The sequence below is a fragment of the Chelmon rostratus genome, chromosome 3 (assembly GCF_017976325.1).
Source record: "Chelmon rostratus isolate fCheRos1 chromosome 3, fCheRos1.pri, whole genome shotgun sequence".
NCBI lineage: Eukaryota > Metazoa > Chordata > Actinopteri > Chaetodontiformes > Chaetodontidae > Chelmon > Chelmon rostratus.
In genome coordinates, this window is record NC_055660.1 from 18,172,369 (window position 1) to 18,192,229 (window position 19,861).

The 19,861-nt window shown below is 41.9% G+C and overlaps 1 protein-coding gene across 1 annotated transcript in view; it reads right to left on the bottom strand.

Annotated features, from left to right (window-relative positions):
• Positions 1-19,861, bottom strand: part of prkcaa (protein kinase C, alpha, a) — a 136,327-nt gene that overhangs the window by 35,429 nt on the left and 81,037 nt on the right. Inside the window, exons 6-12 of the mRNA XM_041933808.1 lie at positions 10,857-11,013; positions 10,335-10,469; positions 10,088-10,181; positions 3,592-3,735; positions 3,267-3,440; positions 529-620; positions 159-221 (exon numbers count right to left, since the gene is read on the bottom strand). Of these exons, the coding sequence (XP_041789742.1) occupies positions 159-221; positions 529-620; positions 3,267-3,440; positions 3,592-3,735; positions 10,088-10,181; positions 10,335-10,469; positions 10,857-11,013 (859 nt within the window). The remainder of the gene's footprint in view (positions 1-158; positions 222-528; positions 621-3,266; positions 3,441-3,591; positions 3,736-10,087; positions 10,182-10,334; positions 10,470-10,856; positions 11,014-19,861) is intronic.

Sequence of the window (19,861 nt, forward strand, 5' to 3'; positions counted from 1 at the left end):
TGACTTCTCTTTTGGAGTTAGATTCAGCAGGTGGCTTTCACTGCCAATCCTACATTTGTCTAGTTGCGCCACATTTCTGATTATTATTTTAAATGCAGCTGCTAAATTTAAACAGCATGCATTTATGCTGTGCAAGTTGTGCAAAAATTAACACTCACCTGTAGATGACTCCTTTTAAGTGCAGGAAGAAGAGACCAACAGCGATCTCTGCTGCATAGAACCTGCAATAACAATTTCCAGACTCAAAACACAAAGAAACTCAACCTTTACTTGCAGAACAGTGCTAGCTGACTGCATCCTGTCATATGAATCGAGCCCTTTACAAAACGGCCATATTACTGTGGCAGCTGGTGCTTCACATGCTCGCTGCAGTAATAATGCAGCATGAGTGCAATAAAAGTTCTGACTTTTAGCTCCTTTGACATTATATTAGGATATTTTTAGGAAACTATAATAACAATTATCTTAAACTAAAATGAACATCAGTAGGATTACACCAGATGCTGGTAATAAATAGAAATGTCTTACACTGCCTGAGGTTCCTTGAACTTGCCCACTTGTTGGATATGATACATGAGGTCTCCCCCATTCACGTACTCCATGACAAAGTACAGACGGTCCTGTGGTCAAAGAGATGGAGGGAATAGAAGAGAGGAGTTAGGGCGAGATGGGGAGAAAAATATGCAACATCATTATCTTGCACATAAAAACTGCAGAGTTCCACAACACAAAAGCTGTGAAATGACACCTTTTTTACATTTCTATTCACTGACAGCTCTCTAAACGGCAAGATGCAAATTCAGTATTGCAGCCTCCCCAACCTTGCTGTCTGAGCCGTTCCATCGTTCCTGTTACACTTTCCATGACAAGGTGACCTAAAAAGCCGACAACAAAGCGCTTCATGGAAAAAGAAAACACTCTACACAGACATCTGTCAGGATGTATTCTCTTTGTCTCATAGTACTGGTCCCTTACCGCCCATGACAAGTTGGTCCTGACCCTGTTCTGGCTGTGTTTCACAGTCCCTTACCAACCATCTCACATAGCAGCCGACCCGTACTGGTGACAAAGCTGACCTTCTACCGGTTTGACCAAGTGTCGCTACAACCCACAACCAAGCAGATCTGGTCTGGTGAGAGCTCTGGCTCTCATCGCATCATGATGATGGTCCCTTAAGCTTCTCTGTCGTTTTATGTCTTGGAGACGTAGCGGTACTTCCAATTTTTTTTTAGCAAAACAAATGCGAACTTGCGTATTTCAGCAAGTATGCTAAAGAGTCAATTGGTGTGCATGACCATCTGACAAGGGAGGCTAAAATGGCTTCCCACACTTTGAATAGGTGCAAAGACTTTTTCATTCTAGAAAAAAAAAAAAACTCTGCAAAGAAACTGTGTATTCATGAATATGCTAAAAGTGACACCAAGCTGGGTCTCTTCCTGTTTCCCCCCCGTCTGCCTGCTGTTGCTGCAGCTCTAATCAGCTACTATAGTTCAGCTCGGCCTCTCGCAGGGATCAAACTGCTAATAGGGGTTCATTTGGCATCCAGTGGAAACCAGCGGTTGTGTAGATCTACCAAAAGGCATTCTGATGAGGTAAAAACGGATTTAGACTCAAATGTATGCGAGGAGTAGGGCGTGAAGAAATCATGTGGCTGCCAATCTGTACATCTCTACTCACAATCAGATTCAAATCAGCATTGCCGTTTCTTCAGTTAAGGTTAAAACAACATTTTACAGTTTTATCGGACCTCTACTCCACCTTCAAATGAATTTGTCATGAAATCACCAATGTGTTGTTTCCATCTCATTTATTTTGAAGAAATGTTGAGAGGTTAATGACTTTCCAGAGTTGATCCTAAACTCTATTATTGGTCCTTTTAAAAATACAACACACAGGAGCAGTTGGCTGAAATCAAGCGCCCGGGGAGCATATTGGAGGCTGCCCCAGTTGTTGTTAAAGGGGCTTTGTCACGTCTGAGAGAATAATCCTAATGATCATCAGGGTTATCTCAGTTTAGGTTTGGAGAATACACATTTTTTAGGAAGGCAGGGAAGGTTTTGATGATAGACACTAATTACAGGAAATATCCAGCGTTTTTGGAGCTTGACCAATTCCAGGGACTGTGCAAATACCCTGGCATCATGGAGGTGCAAAACTTAATAGTTGGACCAGCCTTTTAACACTAAAATGGGTCATTGTATGTGAAAATGCCAAATTACATGTGTCATGACAGGATATCATGCCACAGCAGCTGGCATGAGTATACCACCACTAAGGCAGAGCCCAGCCACTGCTAATGCTGCTGTTGCTGCTTTTGTTACACCTTGAGCGACACTTGAATCCAAAATGAATGAAGGAACTTAATCTGAAGAGGATTTGGCTCTGGATTTGGGAAGTTCAGTTTCCAATTTTGGGTAGGTGTGGAAGCAGAGCAGTAAAAAAATATTTCTCTATGATTTAGAAGACAGAAAGTAAGACTGAATGATTTTGTGTGTGTATATGTGTGTGCAGGACACACATTGGCAAGTCTTAGGTCTTAGGCCTAACAAGGGAAAAGAAAAAAGGTAAAACACTGCAGAGCACAAAGAAAAAATTGTCACTACTTTATATAAGTACACTTGTTTGTATGCATGTGGGTGTGCACATCTGGATTTGTGTCTGTTCTTACATAAGCCAGCACAATACACTTCTATGAATTGGTGCAAGTGTGTGTGTGTGTGACTGCATGTGTGTGCAAGACGCACATTGGCAAACCTTAGATCTAACAAGGCAAAAGAAAGAGACAACATGGCAAATAACGATGCAGAACACAAAAGGGAAATTCATCACAACTTCACATGTGTATACTCGTTTGTATGCATGTGGGTGCGCACGTCTGCATTTGTGTCTGTTCTTATATAAGCCAGCACAATACACTGGTGTGAATAGGTGCATGTCTGTCTGTGCAGGAAATACAAATGAGTGCGTGTCGCTTCGCTCATTCAGTATTGTGCTCTTGGGTTGTGTGGTCTGGTTTTGGCATGACGTCAAAGCGCACGTGCACGCATGTACAGACACAGACACACAAATGCAAACCTCAGCCTTCTAATTGGAGTTTGTTTCCCCTCTTTTTTTTTTTTAACTGTACTTGTCATACACGTCCTCTGCTGCTCCCGACAACACTTTATGACTAAGCTGTTTGGCTAAAAGCCCCTTCATGAATTAATTTGACCTGACCTGACCTGGGGTGACTTGTCCTGACGCCTGTCCAGGGGCATTTTACCTACCACAGTCTGGAAGCAGGAGTGGAGCTGTGTGAGGAAGGGCGGCTTGTCCTGTTGGGCCAGGACTCTCTTCTCCACCATGGTACATTCTACGTCATCGTCCTGGATCACCACGTCCTTCTTCAGGATCTTTATTGCGTACAGATCTTCACTGGCCTTCATCTCTGCCAGCATGACCTTCAGAGAGACAGGCAGACACAGGGGGAGAGAAATGTAGGAACAGATCGCTTGTATGTATACCTTATTTTTCTTGTTCTTTTAGTTCTCATGCTGTCTGTCACCTGTTACACTAAGAACCTGATATTCAAGTGGATCACAGCTGCCTCACCTTGCCGAAGCTGCCTTTCCCCAGGACAGCGAGGAAGGAGAAATCGCTGAGCTTCACTTGGTCCAGGCTGTTGGAAGGCACCTGGCTGGAGTTGCTGTTGTCCGTCTCGTTGATCACCTTCTTACCTGGGCCTAGCTTGGCTTTCTGCACTCAGGGCACAAAGGGTTGTACGTGAGAAATAAACATTTTAAAATGCGCGCTGAGTAACACAAACACACACACAACATGAAGCTGCGCTGTGTAGTTCAGACAGGATATCTAGTTCCTCAATTCCTAATATGTGGACCTCGATTTAAAAAGTTATTCGATGCAAAACATTAATTTAACAGACACTGAACCAGTAAACTTAGACAAGGCTTCTTTGTGGTGGATTCCTCTCGATATCCAATTTTCTTTCTTTTTTTTCACTACAGCCATTATCATACACACAAATATTTCATATGCATGGATTTCAACTCCCCTCCAAGAAAACAAACAAAAAAAAAATTCTTCTGCATGTACTCACACAATCAGACTGCTCATTTGTTCACTCACAACCCCAAAACTGATTCATAAGCAGAGTTCAGAATTAATGAAGTGAAATGGGATTGTGGTGCCATTGTGGAGCAGATACAAACAAAAATGGCTCCACACAAACAGATACAATTCAATAAAGTATACTGAATTATGGCAAACAACATTTATTTCTTCCATTTTGTACATTTTTGCCGAATAAATTGTAGAGAAATCTCATAAAATACATAACAAGTAATTCTCATAATTCTGCACGATTGGAAAAAGGATCTACATTATTTTAACCATGACTATCACTCTTTCAGTTGGTGCTATGATGATGACTTTTTCACTCACGCAAAGTTGCATGGCTTGCTTGAATAATGAGGAGGATGCCACACTGTGGCTTTGGTATGTGCATGCATGTCAGGTCCAGACAGGTGTCTCTCATGTTCACCTGTCTTTGCAAAAATACAAAAAGATTCTTTTCCTTCCTTCATGCCAAAGTCATGCTTACCGTATTTCCTCAAATAGTGACCAGGGCCTGTATTTACCTCAACTGCAGAAAGTAACAGGCCTTTACTTGATGCAGACTTGTATTAGAGGCAGGCCCTTATTCTAATTCCCTCTGTCTAGTGGGAAGTGGGAAGCCAAGTTTAATTGGCCACATTTTAGCATCATCATCATTTGCCATGTTAATTTTACTGCTGTTAATACAAACTCAGTACTTCCTGTATCAGACACCCTTGATTTCCTAACAAGCTGTTCGTTGCAAAACTCTGCAGGAAGGTGGAGTGGACAACTCACTGGCTCCCATATGACACTTGAAATATAGCTACTGCCATCTTGTGATGCTTGTATGTTACTACAAAATACAGTGTGGCTGAGATATTAACACACATACACCTGCAGTGATGGAAATCGGACAATAAGACCTCAGATGAATAATTCAAAACAACGAGGTGTTAAAAATAGCATTAATACGGTGTTGAATTTACTAAATTAAAGCAATGGAAATATACATTATGCTTAGTTGGCATGCACATTTTGTATTTTGTATTTGAGAGCCAGCCTTTATTTGTTTGTGTCGAACACGCCTGCGGCCTTTATTCGAGCCCTGGTTTTTATTTAACTACCAGTTTTTATTTGAGGAAACACAGTAATCTCCCATAATGACAAGATGCTCCAAGTGCTTACTCGAAAACTTCAGTGCATTATGCTAACAAATATGAAGGCTAACAATAACATCAAAAACAACTAACTTTCCATACTTTTTTGTCTCTCTGCACAAGGACACAACCAAGGTTGCCAAGTCCAGTATTCACACTCAGCCAAGGCCAAACACAGATCCAAACTCATGCTGAACCTCAATATCGCTGGTGTAATCTACACCCACATGCTACATGGAGCAGATCACTCTTTAGCTAAGGACTACAACAGATTGGTATTAAATCATCATATTCCTTACTACTTCTTGGATATAGACAATTCAAATCTAAATCTGTGCAAGCAATGGGGAAGTCCTGCTACTGAGTATGCTGCACCTCCACAAAAAGGTAAGCCAATGAAGGTCAACAAATGTCTAAAAATTGTGTGCTACTTGGTGCAAAAAATCTGTGGATTTTATCCAAAATATAGTATGAAAGAAATCTCTGACGAAGACCAACTCAAGGTGGGTAGACCCTTTCAATATGTGCTGACAAAATGAAGTGATGCCCAAACAGTTAAAGCAAGATAAGATGACAAATTCCTTCATTTATCACATTTCAGGAGTCACTTGAGCATCCATTTTAAGCCCTATTCTGAATATTTCACAGAATAAATTGAGACATTTAATTGAGACAACCAATGCTGAGCAGCTTTAGTTTGGTTAATGGCATTTACCATAGTCTGCTCTTTATCTGGGAGAGCAGCAGAGAAACACAAAGCAGAGCAGACCGCACCAGATCACAGCACACCTGTAAGTTTTAGCCAATGAAAAGAGCCTGGCTGAGCCGAGTGAGCAGTCTTACTTCCTTGCTCTCACGACGCACCTGATCAGAGTCATCCATAACAGCTTGGTCCTGAAACCACAAGGAGAAGGGAGCAAAAAGGGCCGACGCACTTAGTATACAGCTGACTCGACCAAGACACTTTTATAGGCAGATCTGGTTGATCCAAAGAGTGGGGAGGTTGATCAGACAGCAGCAGATTGCACAATTAATTCAGTTTTCTTAGTCAATATAGTTATAAAACCCAGCATTTCTGCTCTCAGTTACTTTCATCCAGTCTTGGCTGGCCTCTATTTCAGTTTTTACTGCCACAGCGATCCCTGGCCTCATGTTACCGGACCTAAAAATGATTCCAACGGGTTACATGCAGTGAGGTATGCAGAAATCTACATCAGCAGAGAAAAAGTTTGTGGCAGAAACAGAGAAATAACAAACACAAAAACTCAAAGCTCAAAAAGTACCGTAACCAAGTGGAAACTGAATTGACCGCCATGTACTGTATTTTCTTGCTCAAATGAAAACCCTACCTGTACAAAAAGCGTAGAAAAACTAAATCTAAAAAATGTGAGCGAGAAACAGCACAATTTTAAGGTGGTATGGAAATCAAATCTTCAAGTATGTGTGAGAAACAAGGTGACAGTTTGTGGGTGGGGAAAAAAAACAAAACAAAACAAAAAAAAAACTGCTACCTCACAGGCACACTGATGAAGGCCACACACACAAACACACACACACACGCACACACACACACACACACACACACACACACACACACACACACACACACACACACACACACACACACACACACACACAGTTCTGGCAACAGGTCTAGCCATGTATTTCAGTTCAACGCTGACATCTGGTGGTCACTATTGGTCCTGCATCTCTTCATCAAGCCAGATATTTTCCCAGTGTGGAATATTTCTAGTCCACGAATCCAGTTTTAATTAAGACTAAATGTGAAGTCTGATCTACGGCTACAATGAGATGTTTACAGGCAGGAGCAGAAAATATGGGCAGTGATGCTCAAGCAAGTTCTAAAATGACCATATAGCTCCAGGTTACACCTACAGTGACAATGATAGGATAGATGTAGACAGGTGAAGTGATCCACAGACAAGACACATACAGAATACAAAGACAGACATGCATACACGTGTGTAGCCATGAACTGTGAGCGGCATAAGGATTTACTAACAATCCTCTGACTAACTCTGACTATAACAGGAAGCGGTGAAGACAGAGAAGAGCTGTATTACTCTCACTTGACACACATTTCACATTTTACCAAGGGCTCAATGCCCATCATGTAGAATACAGTATGTAAAAATTGAAGAAATGCACAAATTTTCAAGTTCTTCCAAGCACAAAAAAGATCAGTGAGTAAATGCAACATTGATTTACCAGAGCAAAATGCTTTGGATATTTATTTATACTTATGTTGATGAAACCCATCACTTTGCAGTAGCTTGGAACCACATACAAATGATCACATGAGGAGACATGAAGGAACACCACAACAAGACAAGATCAAAGAGGAGAGGAGGAGAGAGGAGAGGAGAGGAGAGGAGAGGAGAGGAGAGGAGAGGAGAAGAGGAGAGAGGAGAGGAGAGGAGGAGAGAGGAGAGGAGCTACCTTTAGATTAAAGTTAATTTGGCAGTCCTGAGAGCAGGGGCAAGAAGGGGAGAGAGGGAGAGAGAAACTCTTGCATTAAATATGACAGTGTGACACAGGATGAAGAAGCATTTGTACAGTGTAAGTCTCACCAAGCACACAGGAGGGAGCAGGAAGCTAGGGGAAAAAAGGGAGAACCACAGAGGGGTTTGTGAATGCAAAAAGGAGGCACATCCTCGGGGCCATAGAGACCGAAAAGATAGAAAAAGACACAATAAAGTCAAGTGGATGAAACATTTTGACACCTGGAGACTGAAAAACATTACCTTTACCTACAGTATACGAAGCAGTGTTGGCAGTGGCAATTCCTTTTAGGTTAAAGAGAAAGGTTTTTTTTATAAGTTCCAGTGTGTATTACTGTAAAAACTGTATTTTAGCTGCAGACTGAAGCAGAGAATCAGATCAGGATGAGAGAACATTATCTGTCTTTAAAGAACAAAAAGCGTTTAGTTTTACGTGCCCAAACAACAGATATATGTTTTGCAGATTTGTTGAATGTTATCTGTAGACTAACTTGTGCAGATGAAAGTAAAAACTAATGGTCAAAAGTTTTTTTCTTTTGTGTGTATGTGAGGAAGGTGAAGGGCCTGCTGCTGACCCCTGACATACAAAACACCAAAACCCTGATCATGATGCACCATGTATTGCATTATGGTGAACGTACATACTGTAGGACCTGTTACCATGACAACCAAACTGGGACAATTCTTCTCAAACCTTGATCGACACTCTGTTCACCTCTTTTCTCTGTCTTTGCTCAGGAATAAACCTCACATCCTGTGTGAAGGTCATCTCTAACTACATTTTCATTCCGTGATTTTCAGCTGAAAAAGGTTACTAGTTCTCATAAATAGATAAACTAACACTACAGGTAATGGACTTGTTTTTTGTAACTGCAAAAAAAGTTTGATTGCAGTGGTAATGCTTGTTAACACTTGGATAAACCTGAAGTTTATAAGGGGATACTAGGAATAATGGAGAATTTACAGACTTTTTAAAAAACAATTAATCAAATTTACACATAAATGAATCTGTACAAGTCATTAATATATTCATACATACATAATTAACATGACAGTTTCAGAGTTTTTAGTCAAATCAGCCAAATAATACACATTTGACAAATTGGTATTCAGTCCCAGCCACCACCTTTTTAGCATCACGCCCTTCCATTCTTTCCCATTTTATGTGTAGCAGAAATGTCAGAGAGAATAAGTGTAAAAAGTATCTTGCGGGGAGCTGGGCTCCCACTGAGGGCCAGACAATCACCCCAGAGAGAGCTGCTTCACTCACAGAAGGCCAGACGCACCAGTGCAGCAGGCCGGGTGGAGGGCTGGAAACAGTGACCTCCGCTCAAAAGGGTCTTGTGCAACGTGTGTGTGAGTTTATGTGGCATTTAAGAGGTGAAAGATTATGATGCAATTATGATTTGAGAGACTCCAACGCTGCTCTTAAAAGTCGCTTTTAAACTCATTATTGGAAACGCGCTACGATGGTGACCGCGATCATTAAACTTCATTACCATTTGATTGTGAAAGTAATTTCTGTAAATCATGTTGGGTCCTCATTAAGCAGTATCTAATGAAGACTAAATACATCACATTAATGGAAAGACAAGAATTGACCTATGACTATACAAAGAAAGATTATATTCATCCTCTAAAAATGCAAAAAGTGTTAAAGATGTTTGGTTAAAGCTTCACAAACCACTGAAACAGCTACAGTCTGAGCCTGAGGCGCGTTCCACTTTTTTTTCAACATCATCACAAAGTCTGAAAAGCATGATACAAATTTTTGGGGTATCCAAGGAGAGTAGTTTTTTATTTTGGGCAGAATTCCCTCTCATGTAAGAACAAAACGCCGACTATCAGCGATTGCACGCTCACATTGACTGCAGAGGTGAATTCTCTGAGTGCATAGAGACCACCAGCTGAAGAGGTCTTTGAATGCTTCATCTCAGCTGGAGCTGATTCGATATTAAGTCCAAATTCGAACAAAAATTCTGTGTTTGAGCTCAGAAAGGCTGGACCAGCCATGTGCACACTCATACTCACCCGTTTATCGAGATTTAAGAAGGGGTTATCTGGATTTACTGAGGAGCTGAATAAAGGTTAGAGTGATAGGTGGTGTTAGTCGGCGCTGTGTCATATATACTATTACCTCCATATATTTCATGTTTTCCCAAAAGAAGAGCCGAAGAAACTGTGAACAAACTCCGATATTGTTTTTTCACTTCAGTGGCAGACACAGTCTAGACGAGACACTGGAGGCGATAATTCAAGTCCGGCAACAGACAAACGGATGACAAGTGGTGATCATTTCAGCACGACTCTCACCTCAAATTTCTGCCTCAGTTCCTCATTCCCATCGTCCTCCTCTGAGATGGGAACGTTGTAGTACTCGCCCTCCTCCTGGCACAGTAACTTATACCTGGAGGAGAGAGAGACAAGAAGAGAGGAAGACGGGGGGTGAGGACGGACATACAGAGAGGAACACGCAGCTTTTTTAATGATCGAGCTTTTATGAAGCGGAGACGCTGTGTGATTTCCAACGATACAGTGACGACATGGAAGTGAGATTTACCATCCACAGACTGGAGACTTCATGAGCTCGGACACGCCGAAGGAAAGGGCCCCCATGAAGTCATTCCTAGTGGTCCGGTCCCAGTCCCACACCTCCACTGACAGCCGGCGGTCCTTGTCTGTAGGCCTCAGCTTGCTGTACAACACATGTGTTCAGAATTCAGTCAGCCATAGTAGTAAAAGTAGTTACAGTGCAATGAATTATTTTCAATTCAATAAAAATAAATGTAAATGCTGCATGACTGATGGATGGACTTAAAATATGGAAACTGGAAACAACAGACACCACCTTGATGAGGGCCAGAAAAGCTAAATCATGGTGTAATGTGACGGGATAATAGTACCTGTATCAGTAGCATAACTAGTATCAGCATTAGAAGTTTAGAGCAGGAGCATAACGATCCAACACAGCAGTTTTAATGTACTGCTGACGTTCGGTTCACAACAGTCATGTGATGTCGTTAAATATCCGGTGTAGCCTCTGGTAGGACAGAGGGGACAACAGGCCCAGCAGTTTACTCACAAATTAAAGGTCTCGTTCCATTTGGGGTTGAGGTTGGAGCGGATGGTTTTGGTCTTCTGCTTGGTCTCATTTTTGGGGTCTGGTATGAGCTTGAGCTTGACATACGGATCAGACAGGCCGTTGGGGTCCATGGGGATCAGGTTTTTTCCTTCACCCACTGATGGGGGGATAAAGGACAGAGAGAAATGGTTAGTTTGTCTGTCGAGGCATAGACAAAGTATATGCATTTTGTACTTGTATGTCAGCCATAATGAACATGCTGTCTTCTATCTACACTGACTTCATTCATATTTCGAGAGGTTTCTCCAATACAGAACAGCAGATGCTTTATTTTAAGCAACATAAATTCAGGTGCTCAAGATCAAACGGCAAGTAGCAGTCTATGAGGTCTGTTTACAGGGAGCAAATCCAGGAAGTGTTATGAGAACAGGGATTCAAAATTACAGGCTGTGTCATGCTTAAATAGGCGAAGGCTCTCTTCTTCTCCTCCTGTATTTAGCTGCTCAGTAAACAAGGGCACACCAGGGACATTACCACTCCATTAGCCCTGAGCATTGGAGCACTGCCAGACCTGAGCCACAGTATGGGCGCACACACACACACACACACACACACACACACACACACACACACACACACACACACACACACACACACACATCTCTACCCACCCAGACATACACACAGTTCCACACACATGCTGTGTTTATCTGCGCACAATGCATCCCCACAGGGACAGGGTGATTGGCTGCCTTGTTGGGCCCCAGAGACCCTAGAAATCTTTCCATGTGGCCCTGTCAGTCACACTACAATGGCGTCCTGAGGCGCAGAGATGCCACCTGACTTTAGACCCAGGGAGGTCACTGAGCCAGTATGCTAAAGCCACCGTCTGAGCTGGAAAACACTAAACGAGAGACAGGACTGACAGGATTGAGAGGTGAAATCGATGAGGGATCGTCACCGCTGATCTAATACGATTCTAATTCTAATAAATATAATTTATTGTGATGCAGTTTCTTTCATTTGAGCCACGAGTAAAACACTAAGGCTGCTTCATGTTAGTCTCTGTGTGGCTCCAACAAATAGAAACAAACGGCTATTTGATGAACCGAGAGTCAGTACCTCCCCACTGCTTTTATTCTCAACACCTGCGCCACAGGATTTGGTTATTCAGCCATGTTAGCGAGGTGTGAAGTTTGATGAGTGATGGAGGGAGCTGCTGTAGAGCATGCGCATGCACGCACGCACGCACACACACACACACACACACACACACTTGGAGAAAGGAGAGAGACAGCGAGGGAGCATACTTGAGAAGAAGGGAGACAGATATCAGCTCCCAGAAGCAACCGGAGGTGTGGGAAGGTATTGAGCGATCCTGAGCTGGCAACCCTCTGCTTTCACATAAATCCATTGAAAACATGTAAAGGCCGTCTACAGACGCCGCAGAAGGACCGACTGTTTACTGCACCTGAGTGCAGTCTAATACAGATGCACTCCCCAGCAGAAACACAGAGAGAGTGTTCTTTGACGCTTTTTTAGACGCTGGGATAGAAATTGAACCTCGTACCTAGCATAGGATAAATGCTGATGTGCGCTGTATCCCTGAAAAACCAGTTGGCTCCTTGTGTACCAGGTTGCATATCAGAAGAGTTATTTGTGTGTCATCCCTCAATAGACCGACTGGATGCACATGGGGTGACTCGACAGTGGAGAGACAGCTAGAGCAGAATTCAATGGATCTTTTTGCTTTAGACATCTGGTTATAATGTACAACTGCATTTTACCCTGAAAGAGACATCTACACAGAATTTGTTGTATATAGTACATATTATAGTGAGTGGAGTTCGATGTGACGTGTCTGTGAATTGATAATTGATGCTCCTCTCTCGACATTAAACTCCTGCATTGTACAGTGGTATGAAAAAGTATCTGAACCTTTTGGAATTTCTCACATTTCTGCATAAAATCACCATCAAATGTGAAGTAAATCAACTTCAGAATGGTTTCAGAAGAACAAAATACACGTTCTGGAGTGGCCAAGTCAAAGTCCAGACTTGAACCCCATTGAGATGCTGTGGCATGACCTCAAGACAGCGATTCATGCCAGACATCCCAGGAATCTGACTGAACTACAGCAGTTTTGTAAAGAAGAATGGGCCAAGATTAGTCCTGATCGATGTGCCAGACTGATCTGCAGCTACAGGAAGCGTCTATTTGAAGTTATTGCTGCCAAAGGGGGGCCCACAAAATATTAAATGTAATGGTTCAGTTACTTATTCCTCCCCCTTCTGTCATTGTTTGCATGCTATCCTCATTAAAATATGAAAACCTATAGATGTTTGGGTGGTTTTAGTTAAAGCAGACACTGTTTTTTCCTCTGTGTGATTTTGACAAAGATCAGATCACATTTGATGGTGATTTTATGCAGAAATGTGAGAAATTCCAAAAGATTCAGATACTTTTTCATACCACTGTACAACTCTGATTCCAAAAACTTTGGGACGCTGTGTAAAACATAAGTAAAACAGAATGTGATGACTTGCTGATCCTTTCTGACATATCCTCAGTTGAAAACAGTGCAAAGACAATTTAGCTCATGTTTTACGTAATTTGCAAATGATAGCATTCTGTTTTTATTTACATTTTACACACCACAACCTTTGGAATCCGGGTTGCAAAAGTCATGTTTTGAATATTTATATATATGTATGCAAAGTCACGGCATCCACATGACATTATAAAACAGACCTGCAGAGGGACATTGTCCATATTGACATTGTTCATCTTGTTTATGTGACTGTGGAATATAATCAGCGGTCAGGCTTGACCTAATGTAATTTGTCAGAACAATAAATAATGCTCAGTTCAGTTAATCACCCTTTCCAGATAGAGTGGAGTGCAATGATTGAGATTTTACTGAAGTCCAAAAGTGATGTCAATCAATACAAAACTATACAGTTTGAACTTAGATGATATGCTGGACATTTCTGGGATAACATCAGAAAAAAGTACTAGAAGTAGAAATATGGGTATAGAATATAAAAATCTAAAATCCAATCAAAAATATATACATGGTTCTCTGTCATTATACCCTGATGGCATGGGGTGCAAAATGTGCATGTAGGCTGAATTTTAAATTTGCTTTTAAGAATATACCTTAAGTAAACTCCAGACAAAAAGAGACTGTGAAGTATCGACTGGAGTTACAGCAGATTATAGTTCCAGCCAATACCAGTAGGGGGCACTCTAGGCTGCATAATATAGCTTAACAGGCACAGAGTGTTTTCTTTCCATATCACTCCATGGCATAAATCAAACAAGATGTGTGTGAGGTCCTAACTACTTTCAGCTGTACTGAGACAAGCTCACAGTCCAAGTTATTTGTGGTGCTGACGATTCCTGGCTAAAGGTCAAATTATCTTTGTTAAATGACTAAACCCAATTTATACTGTACATCAGATAGTAAGTATCTTAAAGTGCAAAGTACATAATGATTGCATGAACTCACGTGTAAGCAAGTTAAGAAAGACATGCATACGCACACACACACACACACACACACACACACACACACACACACACACACTCACAAACAAAAGCACAAAAGAGGCAGGGGTGTGTGCAGGACCCGTACCATAGTTGCTTGGATACAAGTCCTCACAACTATCTTGGCTTGCATTTAAACACAGTCGAAATGTGGTGGGCTTTCTAAAATAAATGTGTTGTTCAACTCCGACTAAAACTGACCAAAACCTTGGAAAAATAACATCTGCTGACCTGATAAGAGTAGAAAACCTGAGCCAAGCTGAACACCCACCAAATGTTACATGTGTTCTGTTACGACTTTATCAGCTTTGTAGAATCACATTTCAGATACAGCCAAGCTTTACTGAGCTTTCTGGGCTTGATGACGGCTAATAAGCAGATATGATGTCACTCAGTAGCTATGACTGTCTCATGAAATCTGCCTCTCGAGAGGTTTTTACTTCAGCTCCTGCAAACTATAGAAAGTCTGGCTCTGTTTGTTATTGAGAAACCTGCAAAATGAAAGCTTCTACATCTTTATCTGATGCATGACACTCATATCTCTTGATTTCCCTGCTCATGCTGTTGCAAATAGTTGAAATGCTGCACACCATTTAGAAGCCTCATTATGATGCAGACTGAAATGGCTTTGCTGAGCATTTAAGTGTTGCACTTATAAACTAATACCCCAGTTGGGCTAAAGATGAATGAGGAGACACACCAGGAGGAGGGGACAAAACAAGGAGTTAAAGAAAAAAAAAACAACAAAGAAGACAGAAAGGTTAAGAAAGGAGGGAAGACGAAAAGCAGAGGCATATGTTAAAATAGCATGAAGACAGTGTGCAACATGCTGAGAGGAGGGAGCTGAGACAGGGCAGTGACGACGGACTGGGAATAGCAATGACGGTGGCAGAAATCACACAGCAACAAAGTTCACAGAAACACTAAAAGCAGTCTAAATATAATGCAGACAAACACACAGCTTTTCTCACTGTCTTAATGGCTTCATTATTTAATGGCTCTAGTGTTATTTAAAAAAAACCCATCAGAATCTGTTCACTATTTATTTAAAAAGATAACCATTAGCTAGGTCTGAAAGTCAGCACCTCATATGCACCATCTACATTTACAACACCACACTGCATCCCATTTGTGTTGCGCTGGGTTAATCACATGTGCATTCACTGTATGTAACAGTCAACAACATGTTTTTTAAGGTCAGTGATGTTTGCAATCAAATTCAGTCCAAATATGAGCTGGACTGCAAATAAGAAGTGGAATGATTTTGAGATTTTAGGTCTGTAAAACGTCAAAAAAACACCATTGCATTGAAAATCTGTGCTTGTGTGTGTGCAACCCAAGCTAGTTTGATCTTTGAGGATCGGTTTTCAGTGGTTTAGTTCTTCCTTAGGATCTGTGTTCCTGCACTGTACATCTGCGTGCGGATAGGGCAACATCCTGGTGATGGTCACTGTGATACTATAAGCAAACGGAAAGCACTACATTTCAAGAGTTTACATGAGTTGTGAAAACACACACACACACACACACACACACACACACACACACACACACACAAACACACACACAAACACACACAGCCTTGTCTTCAGCTAACACCAGGTGACCCTGCCTCAAAAATGAGGCCAGTCATGTTTGTTCTTCACCTCCCTGGGTAAACACAGTCCATAAAACTTAAACAACCAGATTCTCTCTCCACCCTGTCAGCTCTGAGAGGCCGCGACTTAAAAACTGCTCAGAAAAAAGGCACGCTGAACAGCAGGACTGTCAGCATAAAGGACGTGGAGCGACGAGCAAAACATCAGTATGATACATGGAGGGCACGTGGGTGTTGGTGTGTATGTGCTACCCACTAGTGAGCTGAGCAATGGGATAATCTCAGCAAAACTGGAAGCATAATGAGGGCTGAAAATGAACTGTAATGGGATATAAATTAAATCTATTACAGATTTTCTTCAAATGATAATATCTTTATAATATTTACAGATCTGGTCTGATGGATTATGTCTTCAGTCAGATGGGCATGGAGCTCACTACAGAACATTAAGACAGGAGATGCTGCTGTCCCAGTGGCCAGCTCCCTGCAGTGGAAACCTGCTGGGACTGGGACCAACACAAGTGCCGTCAGCTGCTCCATCTTCACTCTGATTCATTGGGAAAATGTAATAGCAGGATTTTAAGTATATTTTCTCTTGGCAAGAACCTGTTGGCTTTTCTGTACGATGACTCAGACACTAGATAGAAATGGAAATGACTGGAAGAAAAGACTGCAGAGTGGAAGCAGTGGCAATAAGTCAGTGGCATTCAGATCATTGGGCAGTGATCATCAATTTGCATCCCGCAGGCTGCATCCGAACCCCAGACGGAACCTCAATCCAACCCGAACCGCCTCCCAGCCAAGTCCTTACTTTCAGTGAAAGGAAGGATATCTTTTTTTGTTTGAATGATTGGCTGACTGAATGAGAAACTTACTGGCAACATGGATGTGGTAGAGAGTGGACAAACTGCCTGTGCAGGAACACAGCGTGAAATTGAAACTGAAGATATCATAGTACAATATAAAATAATTAAATAAAGTGGACGTACTTTAACATTTCAATAACTTAGTGACTCTGATTTACATGGTCAGCTCGATGGGAAGAAGGGGTAGGAAGGGGGATGTACTGGATGGACCAGGATGTACCACTGAGTGAGAGAGGGAGGGGAGTGGGAAGTTAAAAAAAAAAAGAAAAAAAGCCAATATATTGGCAAAAAAAGTACTAAATATGGAGGGATACCTGAACTAGGGCAGCCTGGTGGTTCTGGAGGCTCAAACCCGTGCAACTGCATGAACGTGAATATAACTAAAAACTAGTATGCACACAACCATACACACAAAATACTCTGGCCCACTTCCTCCCTGTCTCTCCCTGACTGGATCATTCGAAGGACTTCAGCTTTTACTCCATCCATCTTACTCTGGACTGTTCTTTTTGCATGTAAAAGTTGAAATCTGACACTTGACTCTGCCTACAGTGAGCACCCTAAAATAGCCTGAAAAAGGATGAAACTGAGGCGATATAGGGAGCTGCAAGAGTGAGAGGAGTGAAAGGAGAAGAAAGGTTTGAAGGCAGAGAGAAACATATGCACCTACAGCGTTGCTGCACAGGATGCTACACACACTTGTATGAAAATATTGCGTGCTTATGAAGTATTGCGGAATTGTTCTGTACAGTTCACGATTTCCGACATTTCCCAGAATGTTGCCAAGAGATCATCCGCAGACATACTGTAAGCATACAGCATAATGTAATAGGTTTATACAAGAAGCAGACGTGCGCAGAGAATGACGTCATGCACCATTAAATACTCTTACATTAGATATTTTGTCCAATGTAGCAGCACTGTTAACATCTCTTTACATGTGGCCACTTATCTACAGTAACAACAATAAGTCAAACGCAGCAGTAAGAGTTCTCGTGGCATCTGCCAGAAGACGTTAACAGTGTTTAGGGCGCATTTTGTCTTAGTGGAAAGGGCAGCTACACCTCCAGAAGGTTCAAAAGTAAAATCTGGCTTCCCTCCTCCACCCACATCTATATCCACTCCGAGCACCGATCTGACCTACACACACCTACACTGCAGATACGTACATATAAAACACATTGACTCCTACTTCAGCATTGGTGTAATAAATAGCAGGAAGCAGATTGGGACACTGAGGCTAGAAGAAACGTGTAATGAAGAGGTTAAAGCGGTGATAAAAAAGCGAGAGGACGGCAGAGAGAGGGAGAGCAGAGGGCTTGTTAAATGAGGCTTTTCTGCAGAACTGGGTGAGTCAACGAGGGAACAAAACGGAAATGTAATTATTACCACTGTTTCTCACACACTCCCAGAGGACCTGCAAGCAGTTAGGTTGCGTGCACGTGCCTGCACACACATTCGCACACAGTGATGGAGACATGTGTGATAAGTATGAATAAAAGAACATTTGCAAAGATGCCCTCTCCCGAGTTTACTCTGATATGTGCACAGAGTCAATGGACAATGGTGTTGCTGCAACAAACAGGAGGGTGGTGTCCACAGCACCGGCGGACAGAGAGGAGCTGTGTGTTGGCAGGAATGAGTGGGGGAGGACAAGGTTAGTGGGGTCCGTCTGTCCTTCACCAGAAAAACAGAACTTGCTTTGTCTTCTTCAGCACCTCCCCTCCCATCTCCATTTACCCTAAATGACAACAACACACGCTCACATGTTTCTGGAAGCTGCACAAATATCTCGTGTGTCTGAGTGACTCATTATTTCATTTTGCCGTCTCAGTGCCATTGCCAGAAAGTCTGTTTGTCTGTCTCTGTTGGACTGGTTTGAGTTCATGTGTGGGTCCATGTACGGGTTTACATGACAGCTGCTTCCCCTGGCAGCCATGACACTTCCTGTTGAACACTTTGGCTCTGGCCGTTGGTGAATGCCGAAAGAAACTGGAATCACTTTTCACTCAAAGTAGTGTGTGTGTGTGTGTGTGTGTGTGTGTGTGTGTGTGTGTGTGTGTGTGTGCGTGCGCGCGCGGTTGGGAGATTCTTGTACTCATCATTTTACACCCAGTCGATCAAGCTCTCTCTCTAGCCTATCCTTGCATTGGATTTGCAGTAGCTTTGCATAGGTTGAAGACATGTCTGGCTTCCATGGATACCAGGTTTGTCCCTGGTTTGAAAATATGTAAAACAATTCCAGAGTGACAGAGACTGAGGAGAATGATTGTTCCGTGTAAAACACGCCAAGATAATACTCCAAACGTTTTTGTGTAATTACCGACTATGGGGATTGGATCTGCTTGTGCTTCTGATCAAATGTGATTCAGTAAAATATCATTTGAGCCAAGGAGTGTGTGTGTGCGTGTGCGTGTGTCTGTGTGTTTATAACCCCTTAACGCCTATTGTCGCAAATTCGCAACATACCGTTTTAATCCACGTTGCAGCTGAATCGTGCATGCATTCCTCTAATGCCGGTTTGTGCATATTCAACACACATCTAGGAACCTTTTGCAAGCACTGGTTTCTCGTCGGACCGGTCAAAGTGAAAGAACTCCTGTTCTAATTGTTGTTACAATGTAATGGTTGTAAGACAATTTTGTGGCTGTTTTGATGAAATAAATGAATTTTGAATACACAAAAAAGATGTTTTTGCTGCATTTAAGCATTGAAAAATGTGGACATATACTGTTTGTTTGAATCCTGTTCTAGTTGGTGAACCTACTTAAATTTATATCTATTGTATGTGCTACAGAAAAATTAACAAACTCCTCTTAATTTAGGATCAATTTGAAAGCAAAAACACAAAGAATTATTTTTTTTAATATAATTCTAAATAAATTCCGGCATCAAGGGGATAATAGGGTGGGTGAGTTTTGGGGTTTTTGTTTCTTTTTTTTCTTTATTTTTTACAGTCCCGATATTATATCACAGTATTAACAAACTCAAAG